This window comes from Vipera ursinii (assembly GCF_947247035.1).
Source record: "Vipera ursinii genome assembly, chromosome: 3".
NCBI lineage: Eukaryota > Metazoa > Chordata > Lepidosauria > Squamata > Viperidae > Vipera > Vipera ursinii.
This window is the reverse complement of record NC_139516.1, coordinates 67366165-67390448: the sequence shown is the minus strand read 5'-3', so window position 1 is coordinate 67390448 and position 24284 is coordinate 67366165. Positions and strand designations below refer to the sequence as shown.

The window sequence follows — 24284 nt, the reverse complement described above, 5'->3', positions numbered from 1 at the left end:
TGAAATCATGAGTGAGGTTGAAAAACACGTGGATCATTAAAATGGATTCACTTCAATAAAGTTCCATTAAAAAGGAATAGGTTTCTCTCTTTGGACATACAAGATATATCTTGACTCTTCTTCTGTGATATGATTTTATTTAGGTCCTATTCACAGGAGATAAAATATGTAAAGCTTTTATCTTTTTGGTAGAATGAAATTAATCTACACAGAATTCTAATCTATTTTTTTTACTAATCTTATTGTTGCTGACATTAACATTATAATATCAGGAGAAGGACTGTGTAATGTAAGCCTGTCAGTGACTTGGACAAATGGAATGCTAGATTGATTACTAGCATAATTAAGTGAATAGTTATTATAGAAACCTTTCAATATTTACACAGCAGGTCCATAGGAGGATATATGTTGGGGATGGAATTGAATAGCAAAGCCTATGCTATGTTGTAATAACAAAGCTATGCTAAATCCCCATTGTGAACTGGAGGGAGAAATTTCACATTTTAAAAATATTTCTCTCCCATTGACTTCAATAAGAGGAAAAGTACATTTCTGTAGGTTTTAAGGTATACTGCATTTGGGACTGGAAAGTCTTTTCATGCTGCAGATCAAATTGTTCTTCCAATCTATATATTCTTTACTTCTATAGAGATCAGACTGTAAGTAAGGCAGTAACCACACAAATGTCCAGGCTGTCACGGTTCTGACAGATGAAACTCTTCAAAGAACTTCAAGGCATTGTTTACCTTAAAGAATCTTTATTTGAGTAGCATAGCACCAGCACTAGCACAATCGAAGCCAAAAACTGAGTTCCCCTCACCTGAGCACATAGTATCAAAGCACAATTCCCTCTTCCAGCTGACAGTCATAAATCGCATTCCCCAATTAGTTTAAAATGTGGGCTTTCCCTCCAGCTCTCCAGCCTGCCAATTCTTATCATCTGTTATTTCAATAACCTTGGTTCTCACACTAGGTTCAGTATTATCATGTCTAGCTAGACTCTCATGCACATTCTTCCCCCCTCCCCAGCATCATCTGACTCTAAAAGCAAAAGAAGAAAATGGTTGCATCTCCATTTGTTGTCAATGCAAAAACATCCAATGTTAGCAGCGTTGACACAGGCCATTTGGGAAGGGATATATAAGTTTGAATCTATTTCAGCATACTCAAAAGGAAGAGATCTCAACTGTCTTATAATCCCTTCATAATTTTCTTCTAGGGACATAGAATGGTAGTCCAGCTAATGTCATGTCATACTAAATATATGCATGTACACCATATGCACCCAGAAAAAGACAGCCAGCCAGCCACCTATTAGGGTTTCTGTTTCAAATAATTCCTATAGGCTAACAATGAATAGAATAGAACAGAGCTGGAAAGGGACCTCGGAGGTCTTCTAGAAAACTCAAGTGTTACATTAAACAAAGCAATTGGGGAATGAAATTGAAATCATAAGCTCTGTATGTAAATGAAGATTTGGAATAATTAACAGAAACCAATATTCCATCCGATAGTTTGTATACTCATAAAAATATCTCCTATACAGAGGTGTGGGCTTCCAATGGAAAGACACGTTGTAACTGCAGAAGCTAAGGACTCTGGAAGATTTAATTTTTCAAACAAATCTTGGTATCCTAGAACTCATTTTAATGCACTTCAAACATACATTCCATGATACAGTGTTATTAAAAATTATACAGTATTTTTCATACAACATACTGTTTAAAAACTGTACCTCTAAAAGTTCATCCTCTAGTTGCAGTAAGCCAAGTTTAGCAATTGGGCCATCTGTAGCAATGGAAGAGATGTAATGATGTCCTTCAAAAGTATCCAGTTCAACTCCGAGCCTTAATGTGTGAATAGGCAGCAACTATTAAAAATAAATCACAAAAATAGTCAGACAGGAACATTTACAAAGAACGTGGATTAAATTCTGTAGTTCTGTGACATTCGAACCAACTGAATATTATTTTAATTTAGCAATTAGTTGGTTATGAGTTATTTGATTTACTATTTTTATTTTAAAACTCCTTGATAAAAGGATAATGATGCCCTAAAGTCCATCTCAATTCCTACTAATGCATCCATGCAATTTTCTGCAAAGAGTCACAGAAGTGTCATTGTCTTTGCCTTTGCCGTTACTTTTTAAAAATTATTTGTTTTTCTTTTGTTGTTTTTCTTTTGTTTGCCAGTCTAGCCAACAGCCCTTAAATCCCCAGATTGTCACACTTATAAAAATAATAGAGGGGGATGCATGGGTGGCCTGGACGTCACATGATCGCTAGGATTTGCCTGTGAAAATATAAGTGGTCTTATGACAAACCAATGAAAGTGGGATTTTAAATGTTTTATGAGAGATATTTAACCAACAAAGACAAATAGACAGACTAACTAAAAACTGTTCTCAGCAGAATAAAAATGTTAGATTCGATAATTACTTCTCACCACTGTCCGACATACTTAAACAAATCAGGGAGAAAAGTACTAAATATTGTTTAAATAGGGCTTGAATTAATAAAATAAGTGCACAAATTATTATGTAAATGAATTCTGGTTTCTGAGCCCAACTTGCTAGGTATTAAAAAAAATAATTCAATTTCAACAATATATTTCTATCGAGCAAAAGAGCCAAGCTAAGCTGGATACATGCATTAGCATGCAGATAACTGTAGAGACTGGATTTTCTGGAATTCAGAATTATTACTGCATGCAGCACTGCAAGTTAATGTTGTTTTCAAGCAAGGTTTGATTTACAGAAGATCTCTTAAAAGATTTCTTCTTAGGTATATTAACTACATTTCTTTTCAGTTCTAATCCTAAACAATGGATATCCCAGGGAAGGTCTACAAAGCATTTTAACAAGTTGTAAAATATATTTGCAAAAACTAAGTAATTTCTCGAATAAATTCATGTCCGCATAACAGCAACACAACAACAGTAAGATATGCAAAGTGTCAAAAGTATTGATATCACATGATTCACATCCATTCCTGTTTCCATTGCTAACATGTCACATGAGTGTTAAAAAGAAAAAAGATTTGATACCTTTGAATATTTTTGTAGCTCAGCATCATCTGCAATTGGTGCATCTATTGTGACTACCTAAAAATCCAATTACAAAAAGACTTCATGGGTACAACGAAGAGCTATTTGAAAACTCAAAGAAATTGACTAAAATATATTGCAGATAAATTACTGGAACAAGTGAGAGATTGAAGTACTAGAAATATAGTCATATTGCTTGTTAAATCATCTAAAGTTTGGACTGAGAGAAGTAAACCCTAATCCAGTCTTCAGAAACAGGTTTAATTACTGAGAAGACTCATTGTATATTAATGGTCACATTTCTATAATTCAGTTTATTTAAATTATTTTCTATGTACTAAGATAGTGTTTCTCAACCTCAGCAATTTTAAGAGGTGTGGACTTCAGCTCCCAGAATCCCCCAGCCAGCCACGCTGACTAGGGAATTCTGGGAGCTGAAGTCCATACCTCTTAAAGTTCTTGAGGTTGAGAAATACTTTACTAAACTGTTAACCCTCTGCTCAAAAAGCAAATATTCTCATTTAAGGTCTCATTTCTTGAAAACAATAAAAATAATACATTCCCAGTAATTTAATGAGGGTAGATAGATAACATACCATAACTTCATAATCAGGTCCCAGCAGTGTTTCCCATTTGGATGTTGGCTTATTTTCTGATAAGTTCGAGGTGTTCCCTAAATTACAATTATTATTATAAGGCAGTTGTTAGGACTGCGCATTGTTTACTTACATTTTGGCAAAGCACAGAGCATTCTAAACTAATAGCCCTGCTATAGAAATACATATAAAAATTCACCCCAAGAACAGTTCAGTCTCCTATTTGCATCAACACTTTCTTTTCTTTCTTGAAGAAAAGATCTTTCTTCAAGAAAGATTCATACCATCAAGATCATGATTAAATATGTCTTACGAATTATTCCCCACTTTAAACACATGGTTATTTTTAGCTCACGATATTAGCATAATAAAATAGAAATATTGAAGTTTACTACAGTAAGTGAAGTAATAATCCATTTTGTAAATCACAATTTGTACTTTATGTTTGAAAAATGTTTCCAGAGTTTGAATGGACATTAAATTGGCAGTGTTTTCATTACTTATATTATAGTTAAGAGTCTGTCAGCATTTCCAATACCACTGCCTATTTTTAGAATTTAATCTGGTTATTAAATTCTGCTCCAGGATGAATTTTTTTACAGACGGTATTTTAAAATCATCTATTTTTTTTTTAAAAAAAGACTATTATTAGTTTTTAAACAGGAAAGATGGATCAATGTATTTACCACTGAAAATAAATTTTATAATTCCTTTATCCTAATTAGGTTTGTACTTTTTTGTAAGAAAGAACAAAAAGACATACTGCTATAGAATTGCATGCCACACCCAGGCTACTTAATTTGCTCTTGTCCCATTCTCATTTGAGTATAAATGCCCAAATACGATAAAATGTTGATATTATTCCAAGTCATTGCAACTTAGAGCATCAAATAAGAAGAAAAGAATTTCTAAAATTGTAACATAATGTGCTTCAATGAAACATTTTACTTGGCATTAAACTAGCTAAACAGGAAAGCTTTGTTAATGTCTGTGTGTGTGTGTGTATGTGTGTGTGTGTATTCTATCTAGTTCAGCTTTCTTCTTCCTGCCCATCTAAAGAACTGTGTATTTCACTATGAATAGAAACATGTTTGACTTTAGTATTTGAATTTTAGTTTTTGAAAAATGTAGAACAAGTGATTATCTTGTTACTTCCTCTATCCCAAGCTTCAGCCTGTATCTAATGGGAATTTTTCTGCATGACTATAGATCACTGCCACTCTCCATATAAAGGCAAACCATAGATATAGGTAGTTTAGACTTCCAACCATAAATGAACCTGGCAATTAGGAAGTAAGTCATGACAGTTGTAAAGTGGCCTCTATGGAGATTCTCACTCATTAGTTCGAAAGGGGTCAAAGAGGCCATCTATATCAAAATTGAACAGCCCTCTCTCAACAGAGGGGAGGGATATGACATATCTATCTCCAGTTTCCAACACACAGTCCTTCCAGCAGTTCCAAGAAGGTTCCATATCCATTTGCATTGTTCAGGTGACTCTGACAACACAGATAAACCTCCAGGTGGCTGCCAGGACTCTCTAAAACAGGGGCGTCAAACTTGCAACATCATGTGACATGTCGCAAGACGTATCGTGACTTTTTTTCCATTGCCGGCAATGGGGTGGGTGCGGTTTGGGCATGACGCATCTGGCCCGTGGGCCAGCAGTTTGACACCCCTGCTCTAAAAGAATGCAAATGACCAGCTGTCTGTCTGCAAGAAGTATAAATCCTTCCATTCCCCATCATCCAGTCAGAGCTGAAGAAGCTTCTTGGATGAGAAGCAAAATTTCTTCAAAGAAAAACAAGAAAGTCCAGTTGCCTTGTGAAAAAGCATCTTTGGGACAAATTGTAAAGTGGTGGTTGTTAAAACAACTTATTGTTTGCTACGGGCAATTTTTTGCCAGAAACCAGAAACACAGAGTCTGGGCAAAACATCATAACTCATGGTCACATGACCAGGGGACATTGCAAATGACCAATAATGCAGGCCAATTGCCGAGCACCCAAAATGCAATCACATGACCACGGGAGGTATTGGCTGTGAAAACTTAGCTATGAGGTTGTAAGTAGCTTTTATTTGCTTTATTTATCCAAGAGTAGGTGGTCTTTATTTATATTGCTGCATTTTATATATAGAACATAGAAGGCTTGGAAGGGACCTTGGAGGTCTTCTAGTCTATCCCCCTGGTCGAGAAGGAGACCTTATACCATTCCAGACTGGTTGTCCAATCTCTTTTTCATAAGCTGGCAATAAAAATTATTCATATTTAGAAATACCAGGGTTAAGAGAATATTAACTCTTTTATTCTGTACAGTACACCTGAGATTGATGAGGTCTGCTCACTCTTTTTTGCAATTAATTGGATGCTTTCAAAATGATTCCTTAAAAATAATTTTTAGTATGAAATTCAAGGTAATGTTATAAAGAAGTTGATAGGAAGGAGGCAGATATTCCAAGTCAGCCGGGGTCCAACATACGCCGGTCCACAATCTCCCCCAAACTGGGATTCTCCATTGCTGCTGCCACTCTCTCTTTATCATTGATTTGTTTGGTGATGTCTTCCTCAATAAAATGAGGCCCCTCTGATATTTGTTAGAATTCTATCCTCCCTTTCTTTCAAATGCTCAAGGCAACATTCATTGTATTTCCTCCTCTAATTTTCTCAGGGTACGTCAGGCTAAAACTCACCAAATGAAGACGTTCCGATCTCTTCAGTCCTAATCCAAGACCTTAACCTGTACATTGTAGTGGACCTCATTTCAAATACTCCAAAAATTCAAATGGCTTTCGTAAAAAACCCCTCTTAATATTTCCCCACAACAAGCCTGTCGACCGGCCCGAGTTCATTAAGAAGTAAACAAAAGTAGTATCCTTACAGATTGCGTGCCAGATATCTCATTCCTTTTCTGGTGTTTTGTTATCTCACAAGCAAAAGACCCAAATGACTAGACAATATAGTTAGCGATTTAATAAAATTGAAGCATATCCCTATCAGAATTAGAGCTAATTGTCCTTGATTCTGGTCTCTTTTAATGTATTGCTTCTTTATGAAATGTTACAGTTGGTCATCCTTAGTTGTTATGTACGCAATAATAATTTTGAAGCAACAACCTGGCAAAAAGGTTGCTTTCCAATAGAGTGTTTGACTTACCAATTTCATGTTGCTTTTGATTCCTTTCATTTTCAGTGTTGTCTTTTTGCTCTTGAGTTTCCTCATTTTCACTATCTCTTTCTACACCAGTCAAGCTGAGCATGTGTGAATGCCCTGGAAAAGTTCACAAAGCATCCCATCACTTCTGTAATCAGGCAAAGACTTCTAAAACAGGTCTGAATTGATATGACATTAAAGTTTCCACATTATTCCAAATGTCCCTATTATCAAATCTCAAGTCCTCAGCTGATATTCAAACTAGTAAAGTCATAGGCGTCTCCATTTCCACTATCCCCAAAAGATCTTCAAAATGTAAAAGGAATATCAAAAACTGAACAATGACTCAACTATTCTAGCTTTCTAACTGACTTCCCTTCCACCTGCCATGTGCTTAAATCTTTTCTGAGAGGATTGAAGGTCTGAGAGCAGTCTTTGTAAGAAGGGAAATCTGTATGGATTTCATCCAGAGTGTCCGATCTGAAGGAGAATATCTCCATTCTCAGGTTACTAAAAATGTTCCATAATCATTTAATCTGCCTTTCTTCAGCTTATAAAAATGATTTTAAAAAAAGAAATTAAGCACAATAGAATTTTAGAAAACAAATAAGGTCTTAAAAGTAGCATTGGTTAGAAAGTGTAACTGAAGGTGGAGCAGAAACAACAACAACAACAAAATGGAGGTACTACGGTTTGCTTTACAAGCCAATAGAGGATAAATCCTGTAGACTTCTAGAATAAAATTTAATCCTCTGTTTTTTAGTTTCACATGTTGCACCCAAAATATAGCAAATGTTATCCTCTTGTTGCAATTATTGCCACCTCTTTGGGGACATGTGCATAGCAACGCCTGTAAAAATAAAATGGGGTAAGAGTGAAAATTTGATCTTCCTTCCTAGTATTTTACCTTGGCCAGTAAGCCTTTAAGGATTTAAAATTAGTTTAACTAGTTAAGCTACGTTAATTGTTGAGCCTTTTGGAGCAAAGCAGGGGTGTCAAACTCAATTTCATTGAGGGACGCATCAGCATTGTGGTTGCCCTCAGGGGGCCGGGTGGGTATGGCCTGGGTGGGTGTGGCCTACTGGGTGGGCATGGCCAGCTCTACATCATTTGCATCAAGGGTGCCTATGGGGGCCTGGGCAGGAGTGGGACAGATCTGAGGGTCTCTGGCAGAAGGAGGGTCTCTGGGCCAGGGCCAAGGCAGTGGGGGCCGTTCCCTCACTGTTTCCAGGATGGCTTCGTGGGCCACATGAAACCACTTAGCAGGCCGGATCTGGCCCCGGGCCTTGTGTTTGACATGTCTGGAGCAAAGGAAACAGGTTGACTGATTCTTACAATTCTACTGGCTGTATTATTTTGCTCACAATCTGTGAAAGCGGCAATCTCCCTACATGACATGTTTGTTTTCAGAAAAAGCCAGGACTAACCAGTTCTGCTGGCTTAACCAGCCTCGTAAATAAGTGGAACAATAGAAATCACTTCAAAATATCAAGGTGCTCATTAAAAACAATCCTGAACGTTTTGCCTTAACTAGAAAAGAATGTAGATAGAGAGAAGAACTTTACCTCTATCCAACCCTCTTTCTACATAATGTGGTTTCTTTCGAAGCAATGTCAGATGAACAACTGGTCCCGTCTTGCGTAATGCTTCCACAACTTCTTGGTTGGTATAATTCTGAATATTAATTCTGTTAACCTAAAGTATACATACACAATTCTTTTGAAAATGATAACCCACAGCACAAAAACAGGTTGCTTGAATGAGATCATCACGTTGAGTGTCTAATTATTGCACAAAGGCAAAACATGAAGAAAAAAAGGTTCACACATACTAACTCATCTGTGAAACCAAGAACCGGCCACTTTCAGTGATAGGAAGGTAGCAAGCAGATATGTTTAAAACAAAAATACAAAACAAGACAAAATCTTGCAATATACCGTAAGATATAATTCCCCCCTCACCAAGGACTGGTGGGGGGGGGTGTAGAATAACGATGTTTCTCAACTCTAGCAGTTTATATAAAATCATCATTAACATGCAAGCCATCCAGGGTCATCTTATAGGGGACATGGGTGGCATAAAAATTTAATAAAAAAATAAAATAGATAATGTAGAGAGAAAAAGCTTTTCTTCCTCTCTCATAAGATGATCCACTGAAATTCAATGTGAGGTGAAGATATAGTTATATACTTGTGTGTGTGTGTGTGTGTGTGTGTACACACACACACACACACATACACATATACCGTATATTCATCCTTATATGCTTATGTATATATAAGTAATAGCAAGAATGTATCAAATGTATATGCTTCTCAAATCCCAAGGATTCTAGGAGGTTCACAGTTTGTTTTAAATACTAAAATCAAGAAACAACAACAAAAAAAGGGTAAAGATGGCAGCAGCACAAAAACAGATGGAAACAAAGGAAAACAAATCAAGTTAAAAGGAGGTTGTCCTTGCCAAAGGCCTGGTCAAACAGCCAGGTCTTCAAGCCCCTTTTGAAACACCAGTAGGGCAGAGAAGGTTCAGATCTTGGAGAAACCTCGTCCCAGAGGGGAAGTATACAGAGAAGGTGTACTTCCAGAGTCCTGAGACGTATCATTGCTTAACTGAAGGAATTTGGTGCACACCAACTCTGCCAGATTAGATTGGCTGGGCAGGCACTATGGATGACTGGCAGTTCCTTAAACAATCAGGCTCTATAGGTCATTAAGCTCTGCCACTTGCTGCCAGCAATTATGGTAATAGCAGCAAATTTGGATCATTTTAAAAGATGGCCAGGCTTGACCATGGAGGTTCAGACTATCAATGGCCATTAATAGTGATGAGTGCTTAGCACTTCCTGAAGTATAAATAAAAGGTAAAGGTAAAGGTTCCCCCGCACGTGCGTGCTAGTCGTTTCCGACTCTAGGGGCCGGTGCTCATCTCCGTTTCAAAGCCGAAGAGCCAGTGCTTGTCCGAGGATGTCTCTGTGGTCATGTGGCCGGCATGTCTAGATGCCAAAGGCGCACGGAACGCTGTTACCTTCCCACCGTAGTGGTCCCTATTTTTCTACTTGCATTTTTACGTGCTTTCGAACTGCTAGGTTGGCAGAAGCTGGGACGAGTAACAGGCTGTTACGCGGCACTCGGGATTCGACCCGCCAAACTGCCGACCTTCTGATCAACAAGCTCAGCTTCCTAACCCACTGGGCCACCGTGTCCCTGAAGTATAAATAGCATGTCTGAAATACAGGACTTGCAATAAAGGAAAATGTGGTCCCCTCATTCCAGACTTGTCACCTTCTCAGAATATCCAGCTGGGAACCCAGAAAGCTGGTTTAAATGGGCATAGGACTTGGTACAGCACAGCTCTTACGTTCGTCTAACACTCTATTCTGTTATCCCAGGTTCAAGTATTTATTCTGATTGGTTTCCCCCTCCCTCAAACAAGAATAGCAAGGAAAACAAAGAGACCCCGTTCCTATGAATGCAACTTTCAACTTACTGCAATAATTTTGTCTTTGACTTTTATCTGACCATTGTGCTCCGCAGCACTGCCAGGTATTATGTTTTTTATGAAAATCCCTGAAGCTTGCCCTTAAAGGAGGAGAACGAGGAAAAGGGGAGAGGGAGGGAGGGAGGAAGTGCAGACAGAGTTAGCATACATTGGTTATCATTTCACACATATTCTAGAGCAGATCTAGGCAACTATGGTCCCTTTACAATCAGTGGACTTCAACTCCCAGAATTCTCTTACAAGTTTCTCCATCTGTTTCATCTTCTCAATCTGCTATGGTGTTGTAAGATTCTGTATTGGATTCCATTTCTCCACTATGTATACAGCTTTTACATTGTATATATTTTTATATAAATCATGTTTATCCTGATTTTTTAACACTTATTTTCCCCCTAACTCAGACATGTCAAAGTTGTGACATCACGTGACGTCACGCGATGTATCAGAACTTTTTCGCCATTGCTGGCAATGGGGTGGTCATGGTTTCTTCATGATGCATCCAGCCCGGGGGCCGGCAGTTTGACACCCCTGCCCTAACTGTTCCTATTTTTGGAAGATTTCTTGGGATTTTTTTTCCTGAATGTCTGAAACTTCCATGTTTCTTGATACACATTAGCATTTTCATAGTTAATTCCAGCTTTTTCATAAACGTCCTTTTTTCCATTTAGGCTTCAATACAGTATGTCTCAGCTTTTTTTAATCCCTTAGAAGGCAAACATTTGGTGGCTGGTAAAAATAAGAAAACAAATGAAAAGCTGTACTACTATTTTGATGGAGACATAGTCATGCTGGCCAGATGACCATGGAAATGTCTTTGGACAACGCTGGCTTCCTTAGCTAAGAAACGACCCTTAAAATTGGACACCTGGATCAGGGAAACCTTTAACTTTACCTAATCTTCCTGCATGACTTAAAATCTCTGGGGCTAAATAGATACTTAAGAGAGAAAAAGCAAAGTAGCATTTCTCTCCCCTGCCCCCCCCCCGCATTTCTGATAATGTTGTTCTCTATCTTAAACACATGTTCAGTAAATTATCTGATTTAGCCTCTTCCTTTACCAATCGATATTACACAGCTCACCTGAATCGGAAAGGCCAGAATATCCAACAATTGTTATACCAAGGCTCTGTCCATCTTTTTTAGTCAACTTAACTTCATGAATTTCATTTTCCTGGGAAACAAAACCATAGTGCTCTTTCAGATTATATTAAGTATTTAATCTTGTGCCGAGAACTTTTCTATTTATTACCTAATTAAAGCCTTTTTCAGTTCAAAGATCCAAAGACAACAAGGTGTGTGTTGTTTTCACAGTGTCAGCATTTCTGGTGTTCAAATGTATTGTGTCTTCACACATTACTTTCTGAACATCAGAGTATTATTATTATTGCTTTGAACTTTTAAAACAGAAAAAAAGAATCTATCTTTTTTTTTAAAATGTTTGCTAAATTTTAATATTATTTTCATTTTCACCTTTTGGATTTATTTTTATATCTGATTTTATAATTGTTGTGATATCTCCAAAGGTTTGTTGTTGTTGTTAGCTGCGAAGTCGTGTCCGACCCATCGCGACCCTATGGACAACGTTCCTCCAGGCCTTCCTATCCTCTACCATCTTCTGGAGTCCATTTAAGCTCACGCCTACTGCTTCAGTGACTCCATCCAGCCACCTCATTCTCTGTCCTCCCCTTCTTCTCTTGCCCTCAATCTTTCCCAGCATTAGGCTCTTCTCCAGTGAGTCCTTCCTTCTCATTAGGTGGCCAAAGTATCTGAGTTTTAGCTTCAGGATCTGGCCTTCTAAAGAGCAGTCAGGGTTGATCTCCTCTAGGACTGACCGGTTTGATCGACTTGCAGTCCAAGGGACTCGCAGGAGTCTTCTCTAGCACCATAGTTCAAAGGCCTCAATTCTTTGGCGCACAGCCTTTCGTATGGTCCAAATTTCACTGCCATACATTGCAACTGGGAAGACCATAGCCTTGACTATACGCACTTTTGTTGACAGGGTGATGTCTCTGCTTTTTAGTGTGTTGTCTAGATTTGCCATGCCTTTCCTCCCCATGAGCAAGCGTCTTTTAATTTCTTGGCTACAGTCCCCATCTGCAGTGATCTTGGAGCCCAGGAAAATAAAATCTGTCACTACCTCCATTTCTTCCCCATCTATTTGCCAGGAATTGAGAGGGTCAGATGCCATGATCTTGGTTTTCTTAATGTTAAGTTTCAATCCAAGTTTTGCACTCTCCTTCTTCACCCGCAACACGAGGCTCTTTAGTTCTTCTTCACTTTCTGCCATTAGAGTGGTATCATCTGCATATCTTAGGTTGTTGATGTTTCTTCCGGCAATCTTAATTCCAACTTTTGATTCATCTAGCCCTGCCTTTCTCATGATGTGCTCTGCATATAAGTTAAATAGGCAGGGTGACAGTATACAGCCTTGCCGGACTCCTTTCCCAATTTTGAACCAGTCAGTGGTTCCGTGTCCAGTTCTCACTGTTGCTTCTTGGCCCACATATAGGTTTCTCAAGAGACAAATAAGATGGTCTGGTACGCCCATCTCTTTAAGAACTTGCCACAGTTTGTTATGATCCACACAATCAAAGGCTTTAGCATAGTCAATGAAGCAAAAGTAGATGTTTTTCTGGAACTCTCTAGCTTTCTCCATGATCCAGCATATGTTGGCAATTTGATCTCTAGTGCCTCTGCCTCTTCAAAATCCTGCCTGTACTTCTGGTAGTTCTCAATCCACATACTGCTGGAGTCTACCTTGTAGGATTTTAAGCATAACTTTACTAGCATGTGAAATGAGTGCAATGGTGCGATAGTTTGAACATTCTTTGGCAATGCCTTTCTTTAGAATTGGAATGTAAACTGATCTTTTCCAATCCTGTGGCCACTGTAGAGTTTTCCAAATTTGCTGGCAAATTGAGTGTAGCACTTTTACAGCATCGTCTTTTAAGATTTTGAATAGCTCAGCTGGAATACTGTCACCTCCACTAGTTTGTTGTTGCTCAGTTTTCTAAGGCCCACTTCACTTCACATTCTAGGATGTCTGGTTCGAGGTCAGTGACCACCTCATTGTGATTATCAGGGACGTTAAGCTCATTCTTGTATAGTTCTTCTGTGTAATTTTGCCATCTCTTCTTAATCTCTTCTGCCTCTGTTAGGTCCCTGCGATTTTGGTCCTTTATCATGCCCATTTTTGCATGAAACATTCCCTTCATCTCTCCAATTTTCTTGAAAAGATCTCTGGTCCTCCCTATTCTATTGTTTTCTTCTATTTCTTTGCACTGTTCATTTAAGAAGGCATTCTTATCTCTTCTAGCTATTCTCTGGAATTCTGCATTCAATTGGGCATATCTTTCTTTTTCTCCCTTGCCTTTCACTTCTCTCCTTTCCTCAGCTATTTGCAAAGCTTCCTCAGACAGCCATTTTGCTTTCTTGCATTTCTTTTTCTTTGGGATGGTTTTAGTTGCTACCTCTTGTACAATGTTGCAAACCTCTGTCCATAGTTCCTCAGGCACTCTGTCTATCAGATCTAATTCTTTAGATCTATTTGTCACCTCTACTGTATATTCAACATGGATATGATTTAATTCATACTTGAGTGGCCTAGTGCTTTTCCCTACTTTCTTCAGTTTAAGCCTAAACTTTGCAATGAGAAGCTCATGGTCTGAGCCACAGTCAGCTCCCGGTCTTGTTTTTACTGACTGTATAGAGCTTCTCCATCTTTGGCTGCAGAGCATATAGTCAATCTGATTTCTGTGTTGACCGTCTGGTGACGTCCATGTGTAGAGCCGTCTCTTTGGTTGTTGGAAAAGAGTGTTTGCTATGACCATCGTATTCTCTTGACAAAATTCTATCAGCCTGTGCCCTGCTTCATTTTGTACTCCAAGGCCAAACTTGCCTGTTATTCCGGTTATCTTTTGGCTTCCTACTTTAGCATTTCAATCCCCCATGATGATAAGGACATCATTTTTTGGTGTTACTTCTATAAGGTGCTGTAGGGCTTCATAGAACCGGTCAATTTCATCCTCTTCAGCACAGGTGGTTGGGGCATAGACTTGGACTACTGAGATATTGAATGGCTCCAAAGGTTAAGACAGGTTAAAAAATTAAAATATATAAGCTTGTAAGCCGCCCTGAGTCTTCGGAGAAGGGCGGGATATAAATGGAATTAAAATAAAATAAAATAAAAAATATATAAAAGATAAATAGAATGAATAATTAGATAGCAGTTACAATTATAGACTGATCAAATGTAAATGTTGTAAACCACTCTTACCAGCAGGAAATTTGATTTTTTTTCTTTACATAGTTCTTTAGAAATGTATACTTCAGGAGTACTTACATCCAAATACATAAACTGAAAAACAAGGGGTAAGATGAACTAGAAAACATAGCTGTCAAGTCTGTAAATCTGAGCTAAAAAAATTGATAATATATAAATTACTGATACTATGTGACCTTTTCAGAGAAAGGCATTCCATAACATGGATGCTGCAGCTAAATATGAGACAGATAGTCAAGAAGATATTGAAAGTGAAAGTGTCTACTGAGTCCAGTTTTGAAAAGCACCTTTGGGACTGAAAGTGAAAGCAGTTGATTTCCTCATGTAGCAAAACTACAGTAGTATTGTTTGGCCTACAGTAGCAAAGTGTGTTAAAGTCAGTTTGCTGGTCTATGACCTTGACTGATTGTTAAACTCAACGATAATGACAATATTTAGACCGAGAAAGTATTAAGGTCAATTTAAGAAGACTTTTTTCAGACTACATAAAATTTCCAGTGGTGCAATAGGACGCCAGAATTAAGATACTTACTGTGTCAGATTCTCTGTCCTGAATAGCAGCTAATTCACCCACAGGATCAACCACAGGAGTTGGTGGGGTTGTAGATATTTCACACAAAGGAGATCTCGCAACTACCATCCTGACATGGTTTCCGCAGTTTCTCAACACTTGAGCAACTTGCTCGCTACTCATCCCTTGTACATTAATACCCCCAATTTCTAAGATGTGATCATCAGTTCTAAGTCTGCCATCCTTCAAGAAACAAGGAACATTTCTCAAAGTTACATTTAACTGGAAATGAATACTTTTTGTAAAGCAAAACTTCAATATAAAAATGCCATCGCATTAAAACAGTGCCGCAGTGGATGTTACACTGAAAGAATAATGTCAAATATTAAAAATATCATTAAAAATTACTGAAACTACCAGCATGTTTTAGCATATAACATTCAATTCATACAGAAGTAACAAGAAATAGAAAAAAAACTAGTGAGCATATAAGTTCATTAATAACACGTATCTGAACATAATTTCTACAATTCTGCAAGAGTTACTCACACATTGTCACAGTTATTTCTTTAAGTTGGAGGTACCCAATAACCAAGGATTTTTGTTACTGAGAAACCTTATTTTTAATTCCTCTAATGCAGACATGTCAAACACAAGGCCCGGGGGCCGGATCCGGCCCGCGAAGTGGTTTCATGTGGCCCGCGAAGCCATCCTGGAAACAGTGAGGGAATGGCCCCCACTGCCTTGGCCCTGGCCTAGAGACCCTCCTTCTGCCAGAGACCCTCAGATCTGTCCCACTCCTGCCCAGACCCCCATAGGCACCCTTGATGCGAACGATGGAGAGCTGGCCATGCACACCCAGTAGGCCATACGCACTCTAGCCACGCCCACCCAGTAGGCCACGCCTACCCTGGCCATACCCACCCGGCCCCTTGAGGGCAACCGCAATGCTGATGTGGCCCTCAATGAAATTGAGTTTGACACCCCTGCTCTAATGTAACTTGAAGTTACATAGTTACATAGTAACAGTTAACATAGTTTCTTCATATTCTTCAGGAAATAAACTGTCTCACAATAATGTCATCCAATCATTGTTACCTCTATTTTTTTGTTCAGAGTTTAACTTCATTACAATGTCTACCTTTCTGGACATTCAGAATATTATACAAAAATACTTTGGAACAATTAAGTTCTCCAGAAGAAGCAAAAGGGGAAAAATAATGAGACTGTGTTGTTGCAAGGCAAAAGAAAAAAGCCATATTTAATTTCTATTCTGTATAAGCCTCCAATTTTCATTGATACTATGAATTGGAATATATTCTCCCTAATCTCTTTTTGGAAGCACATCTATTTAATAAGTTACTGCCAGTTCAAAGCAATTTTGACAATTGCATAAGATGTAGTGTCTTTCAATATCAGCAGAAATTCAGGCAGTCCTCAACTTACAGCAGTTCATTTAGTGACTGTCCAAAGTTACAATGGCACTGAAAAAATGACTTATGACCATTTTTCACAATTATGACCACAGTAGCATCCCCATGGTTACGTGATTTATATTCAGATATATGAAAACTGACACATTTATGATGGATTGTGTGATCCCCTTTTGCAATCTTCTGGAAAGCAAAATCAATGGAGAAACAAGATTCACTTAACAACTGTGTTACTAATTTAACAACTGTGACAAGAAAAATTGTAAAATGGGGCAAAATTCACTTAACAAATGTCTCACTTAGCAACATAAATTTTGGGCTCAATGGTGGTCATAAGTCAAGGACTACCTGTATATAAAAGCAAGGAAGATTACGTTTTCTCCTGAAGCAGATTCCAAAAGACTAGCTAAGTACCAATTGCCATCAACAATTTCAATCAATAGACTATATCCCAGAGTTTGGTTATATCTTCTTGGCACAATCAAGCTATGGTATGCAATTAAAACTGATCCAACCACCTGCTTAGAAGCATTTCCTGCAAGTTTGTTACAAATCAGATTATACCCTGATCCACGCACAAATTGTTGTGCACAAGGCTAAGCCAGATGGGAGAAGCAATATAAATCAAAAGATTATAGACAAGTTCAGCATTTTTCATATACTGTATATATCACTCTCTTATGGCTTTCACTGTATGTGACATTGTTCCACTGTAAGTCTATTCGTTATGGCATTAAAAAGCGCCTTGGTGGAGCAGTGGGCTAATGCCTCCTTAAGTAACACCAGCTGCCTGCAATTAGTGCAGGTTCGCATCCCACCAGGCTCAAGGTTGACTCAGCCTTCCACCCTTCCGAGGTAGGTAAAATGAGGACCCAGATTGTTGGGGGCAATTAAGCTGACTTTGTAATAATGCCACTTGGGGTGTGTGTGAAAGCCCTAATAAGCAGGCATATACATAGAATGAAGGCTACTGCTAAGCTTGTAAGCCGCCCTGAGTCTTCAGAGAAGGGCGGGATATAAATGGAATTAAAATAAAAAAATAAATAAAAATTACCAAATTGTAATTCTACATGTTTTTAATATTCCTCTTTTTACTTAAGAGCCAAGGCATATATATAAGATGTCAGTGACATTTAATTAGTATTCTTTAACCTACTTTTAATCTACATTTATGCATGCCATCAATTAGGCTTGGATGATTTAAATTTATTTTCATCATTTTAAGACAGAGCTCCCAACCTTTCTGGCTTGACGGCCCAGGAGGAAAGGGAGCAGCAGGGAAATGAGCGCTAGCATACGTGCGCATGTGAAAATGGGCAGCACACACCCATGGCGTGCCCGCTGGTGGCCGCACACTGGCGCCCACACACATGCGCAAATGGGTCACTGGCGCCGTGACACTGGCGGCAATGCTAGCATCCCTGTGCATGCGCAAATGGGGCTGCTAGCACCTGCACAGCAGTGCTACTACAAGTGGGGGGGGGGCTTGCCAGCTATTCCCGTGGCCCGGGGGCCAACGGGCCACAGCCTGGTACTGGGCCGCAGACCATAGGTTGGGGACCCCCTGTTTTAAACAATTTGGGGCCCTTGCCAAATGTTTGCATATGTATACTGTGTAAAATACCAGATGTCATAGAAACAATGCTAAGTTAACAAACAGGAGCGGGAGACTTTATTCCCGCTCCTTATTTTACAATGCTTTATCTCAGCTGATACAGCAATGGAGAGATGACAGGTAACAATAAAGAGACGGAGAAGTTGGGACAATTTGATTACTACCCTCCTTTGCCCCAACGACATGCAATGTTGCGACTGGTTTTGCCTGTTAAACATTAACATAGTAACAATTAGTGATAAAGAGGTGGGCACAGCTCATTCCCCATAATTCTGCAAGGCTGAGAAATGCTTCTCCACTTCTGCTTCCACTGCTTCCACAGTCTAATAAGACTGGGTAAGACAAGGTCAAGGAGGTCGAACATATTTTCCTACTTTAGTGTCTGCTAAAAAACACTAAAAGACACTTCTTTCCCTCAAAGAAATTACAGAACCAAGTATTAACTATGTACAAATATACACCTTCACATACAAATACACACACACACATACACACAGAGAGAGAGAGAGAGACATAAGAGAGAGAGAGAGAGAGAGAGAGAGAGAGAGAGAGAGAGAGAGAGAGAGAGAGAGAGAGAGAATTATAAACAAATTTACCCTGTCTGCTAGTCCACCAGGAACAATAGTCCGTACTACCACACCACTTGATTTTCTTCCTACAATTCCAAAACCTAATCCTGAGCCATCATTAATCAGTTCAACTTCCTCAGTGTGGCCCCAACTGACCTAGAAAAATAGAAAAGAAAAGTCATTTTACAATGATCTTTCAAAAAATTAAAACGCTAAAAACATTTACCGTAGAACTTCCAATCCATACAATAACTTAAGTACTTGCTATTTTCCACAGCAACTCAGCTGTTGTGAAAATCTCTTCTTCTTTGGGGCTACAACATCTGGAGCATATGTGAGATCCAGTGGCTCATGCAATTATAATAAGGTGGATTGATGGAGAACACGGACAACTATGCAGGAAAACTCCATAACGTGTTGTTTTTTTACATCATACCATAAATTTCCTCCGAAGCATTTCTAATTAAAACATTAGACCAGTACACTGAACACAATAATCATATCTGAAACACCGTAAAGGACACAAGAAGAGAGACTATCTTCAAACCATTTTTTTAGTGTCTCTGAAATATGGAATAATACATTGCTATGCCCGTAGATGATGCTCACAAATGAGTATGACAAATGCACTGGAATAATTACCTGGACCTAATCAGAACAACACATTGAAATGAAGCAAACAGTATCCATTTCCCAACAACCTAAACCAGTGGCCCCAAACCTTTTGGGCACCAGGGATTGGTTCCATGGAGAGAGGTTTTTATGTGGACCGGAAAGGAAATGGTTCCACATGCTGCCTGCATCCACGGATGGAGCTTCACTTGTTTATGTGGCCTGGTTTGCACAGCCTGGTTTCTGGTATGCTCTGTGGCCAGTCCATGGACTGGAAGCTGGGGCCCTAAACCATCATGGTGACTGGGGGAATTTCACAACAATCTCACAACAAAACAATGCCTGCTGATGCAATGGACATTTGTGTCATTTTGTTTTCCGTATGTAGGGTGGGAAAAAACTATTTAAGACTTGTTCCCTATCTGTGTATATATGAGAAAAGAACTTTACATTGAGTTCTGAGCATTTGAGGATACTAGATCTCAAATCAAGGAAGATTATTTAGTTCAGTGCAACCTAATAGATAGGTAACTAAAGATTGGTCAGCTGCTTGATATATTGAATATCAGTGACATTAACATATGGGGCTGAGTTAAAATTGAGTGAGGTTTAAAAAAAAACCCATAGCACACATTTATTAGTGGGGGAGCGGCAGGTTAGGTAGGAAAAAATTGTAGATAATATAGTGAGAAAACTGCAGGTGATTTTGTAATGGGTTCTAAGCAGGATGAGCTATATAATCTTGACTAAGATACTTTTCTCTACTCTGGGTCCATATTTCTACTAATGGCTAGCCAGATTCTTCTGTGAAACATTCTGGCAGGCATGACAAAACCCAGTTATGTCCTTGCTTGTCAAATCTCAAAGGAAAACTCAAACTGACAGGACTGACTGGGCTGCTGGAATGGAATGTAGCAAGTACCGCTTTGTAGGAAATTGGGAGGAAGAATTTCTCATTCCTTTATTTTCTGTTTCCATCTTCTCCTGCTCATAAAATCTTAGTGGTGTAGGGTAGCAAGGCTTATGCTTAACCTAGGGGAAATCACTCTCTAGGACTGAGTTTCAGGAAACATTTGTTCAATCTTCTTGGTAAGTTCTTCTGATGCAGACAGTACAATGTTTTACCAGGCAGCGCTATTCATCAGGGAATTTATCCTTCTTTCCACTTTTCCCCACAACAGCCACCCTGTGAATTAGGTTGGGCTAAGAGAGAGTCACTAGCCCAAAGTCACCAAGTGAGCTTCCATGACTGCCGATAGACTAGAACCTGGATCTCTTCATTTCTAATCCAACATCTGAAGCATCAACCACGCTAGCTCTACCCCTTCCCTTCCTCTTTTGCCATACTGGTAACTTGCTGCCTCACTGTTGCAGCTCCATCTCCTGCAGCTATCTTGGGAAAATACTGTTCTGTTCCACCTCCTGAGGCTGCAGTTTTTATATAAGGACATTAATTTTTTAAAGATTTGTTTTTTAACCTAGCAGTGAGTTGATCCAAACAAGCATTGTGTTTGATAAGTAGCATTATCAGCAAAGACATTTGTGCGGTCAAATAAAAGCAAACTATGGACATAGGTTCAAACTTCCTGTGACTTAAGTGGGGAAAAAAAATCCAGGTTATGAGGATGATTTAATAACAAGTGAAAAGTTTAAGTCACAATTGTATGGAAAGAAAAGAAAAAAGGAGGCAATACTTTATTTTGTTAGTTTGTTCTATATAGATGCTCTATGGAAACAAAGTGGTTACGTTTCATGCTTTTAGCTTCAGAGAAACAACCACTATGATGAACCAGTAAGTTTAAGCAGTTTAACGTAATTATATAAAGAAACAAAAGAACCTTCAGCTAAGATAGTTCCTTCATATCTATGTTTGTAACAAATCATCAACAATTCAACAATTACAGATTTAATAATCTAGCAATCAAGCCACCTGAGCCTGAAGACTTGGTGAGTAATGGACAGTAGTAATATATAATAATGTACTATAAAGGACAAAAACCACAGTTCTGTTTCATTACTATAATCAATTGCTCATGTTTATGGTGCTCTCAAAGCTTGATAGTTTTCTTGCAGATGTTTCATTACCAAAGTAGGTAACATAATCAGCACTGATGATATTACCTAGTTTGGTAATGAAATGTTGCAAGAAAATCACCAAGCTCGTAAGATTTACTTTTTTAACCAAGCCATAAGTATTTCATGGGATAAAGTACTGTGAAACAAAATCCTCCTATTGTTTATACAGTTGACATCTGATTACCTGATTATCATCTGGAAATGCCTGGAATTGGGTGGCCAACAATTTAAACGAATGCTAATGAGAATGATGATGATGATGATGATAAGGAGGGGAGGAGGAAGAGGAGATTATAAACTAAATATAGAAAGCTCACTCATAAATGGCTAGACTAAATCTTTCTTTAAATAACGGGCACCCCATTCTTAACAAATGTGAAAATCTCCATACATCCAGTTTCACAAACCTGTTGGTTTTGGATTATTCCCACTCTATCTACCAACCTTTTTTTAAAAGGTTATGATTAGTACAATTATGAACAAATGTAAATCTTAAAAATGCTAAAAATGGGGAAAAAATGATAGGGTAATAGCAGGAACTATATTTCAATTCAGTAGATTGGCAGCTACTTGCATATTTACAAAAACACTTATATAAAGTAAGTAATTTAAGAGCTAAAAAATGTAATACCGTGCTATCTTAGATTACAGGACTGAAAATAGATATTTTTTTCCATTATGTATGTTTCAAGCTGCTCCTATGTTGAGAACAATAAGGCAATTCCAAAAACTGACCTACTAACGAACTGTATGGAGTAAAATTATACGGGGCAATTTGTCTAACATGCAAACCCTGGAAACGTGATGAACATTCTTGCAAAATCATATTTTGATTCTTATAAAAAATTATCTTACCATTTCTGGTTCATTAGTCTCACTCACAGCAGAGGTGTTCCTACTGCTGCTCTGGGTGGGGCCCCTGGCCACAACCAAATGTAAAGAGCCTGTGGACTGTTGGAGCAATAGGATTGCCTGTTGATGAGAAATGTTCAGGTCCAACGGTGTATGATTTACAGCCAATATCTGATCATTTTCCTTTAACCTTTGATCCCTAGGATAAAGCGCAAGTGATAGTTAAAAGTGCTGCAGAAATCTTTCATAAAATTGTTACATAATTGTGTTCAACCAACACAACTCACAGGTATTATGAAACAGATGCTTGGATGCAGGTGCAAAATGTGATATTGCATTAAGTCACAGTTTATGTACTTATTTTTTTTGAGTAAGTACAATTGACAGGTTTTGTAAAGCATGGTAAATTATAAAGCATAGAGTACAATGGTCGGGTTCACATAACATGCTAATTCAAAGCTATTCAACCAACCAGCCAAACAGCATATTCTATTATATCGGTATATGAACCGAGTTACAGTGTTGGGTATGTATGATAAGTGTAAAGTGCCACCGAATTTCCAAATCCAGACAAAGGCTGGATCAGCGCACCACACTAAACAATGTTGTGATTTGGTTGGTTTAATCTTTAATTACAACTAAAATATTATGTGATTTGCTCTTTACCAATGGTATGTCAAATAGACAACTGTGAATTGTGCTGCACCAATTGCATATGTATCAACTATAACATTCAGATTACCTACATTTATAACCAAGTTTATCTAAGAAATATCAGGTTGTGTAACTACTATAAACAAAGACATGTTTTTCTTTCAGAAATTAAATTCTGTGTTAATAAACCACTCATTTATCAAATAACTCAGTTCTATTTAGGAAGACTATAATCTCTGTATCACCAACAATGATTATGTTTTCAAATGGCCTGTTGTCCATCATCAAGAAAGATTCGTGATTTGTTTTACTTCTTTATCATGCCGTGTTTCATTAAAAACCAAGAAGCATGATTGGGACTATTCAACAAGAGAGGGCGAAAGAAGAAAGAGATTTAAGGCATCAAAGACGATGTCAGAACTTCAAAACACGATAAAATAACCCCCAGAAGATGTCAAGAAACAATTAAGTTGCATCAGCCCCTTGAGGGAGACAATGTATTCTGAACAGAGAACAATACTGTGTACTCATCACAATGGAACCACAGGTTGTCATCAACTTAAACCATTCATTTAGTGATCAAAGTAATGGCACTGAAAAAAGTGGTTTATGACCATTTTTCACACTTAGGACCACTGCAACATCCCCATGGTGATGTGATCAAAATTCAGACGCTTGGCAACTCACTCATATCCATGACAGCTGTAGTGTGCTGGGGTCGCATGGTCACCTTTTGTAAACCTCTGATAAGCAAAGTCAATGGAGAAGCCAGATCCATTTAACAACTCTGTTATCAAGTTAAAAACTGCAGTGGTTTACTTAACAACTGTGGCAAGAAAGGTTGTAAAATTGGGCAAAAGCCACTTAACCACTGTCTTGCTTAACACTGGGAATTTTGGGTTCAATTGTGGTTATAAGTTGAGGACTTCCTGTATTGAAATTCTTTACTATCTGTACCACCACTATCCTATTTATCATTACAAAACTGACATGAGGTGCATTCTTCTAATCTGATCCTATTATCATCTGGGCAGGGAAACTATAAAATCCAGAAAATTTCAACAGGACATCTCAGAGTATCTCAAGAAGTGTTGCTAAATTTCTTACCTGGCTGCTATGCTTCCTGGCTGTACTTCTTTCACAAAGATGCCAACTTCCCCAAAGTTTTGGTTTTTAAGAGCAATCACACTAAATCCAAGCCCCCCGTTAAATGGTTTCTCTATATCTATATACTCAATTTGCCTGCCCTGTGAAGGAGAAAAGTAATGTTATAAATACAATATTTTTACAATTGCAAATTGTTATTTTCTATCGATAAAATAACCCATGTGAAAATCTCCCAAACCTGCAGAACCTAAAAAGCATAGTCCCACTTTCTCCCTGGTCA

The 24284-nt window shown here is 38.3% G+C and overlaps 1 protein-coding gene across 1 annotated transcript in view; it reads right to left on the bottom strand.

Moving 5' to 3' along the window:
• The window catches only part of PATJ (PATJ crumbs cell polarity complex component), a 168411-nt gene that overhangs the window by 125980 nt on the left and 18147 nt on the right, over positions 1 to 24284 (bottom strand). The window contains exons 6-16 of the mRNA XM_083359895.1: positions 24005 to 24144; positions 22247 to 22442; positions 18731 to 18859; positions 15108 to 15329; positions 11374 to 11464; positions 10282 to 10373; positions 8358 to 8487; positions 6796 to 6909; positions 3642 to 3718; positions 3046 to 3102; positions 1736 to 1870 (exon numbers count right to left, since the gene is read on the bottom strand). Coding sequence (XP_083216021.1) covers positions 1736 to 1870; positions 3046 to 3102; positions 3642 to 3718; positions 6796 to 6909; positions 8358 to 8487; positions 10282 to 10373; positions 11374 to 11464; positions 15108 to 15329; positions 18731 to 18859; positions 22247 to 22442; positions 24005 to 24144 — 1383 coding nt within the window. The remainder of the gene's footprint in view (positions 1 to 1735; positions 1871 to 3045; positions 3103 to 3641; positions 3719 to 6795; positions 6910 to 8357; positions 8488 to 10281; positions 10374 to 11373; positions 11465 to 15107; positions 15330 to 18730; positions 18860 to 22246; positions 22443 to 24004; positions 24145 to 24284) is intronic.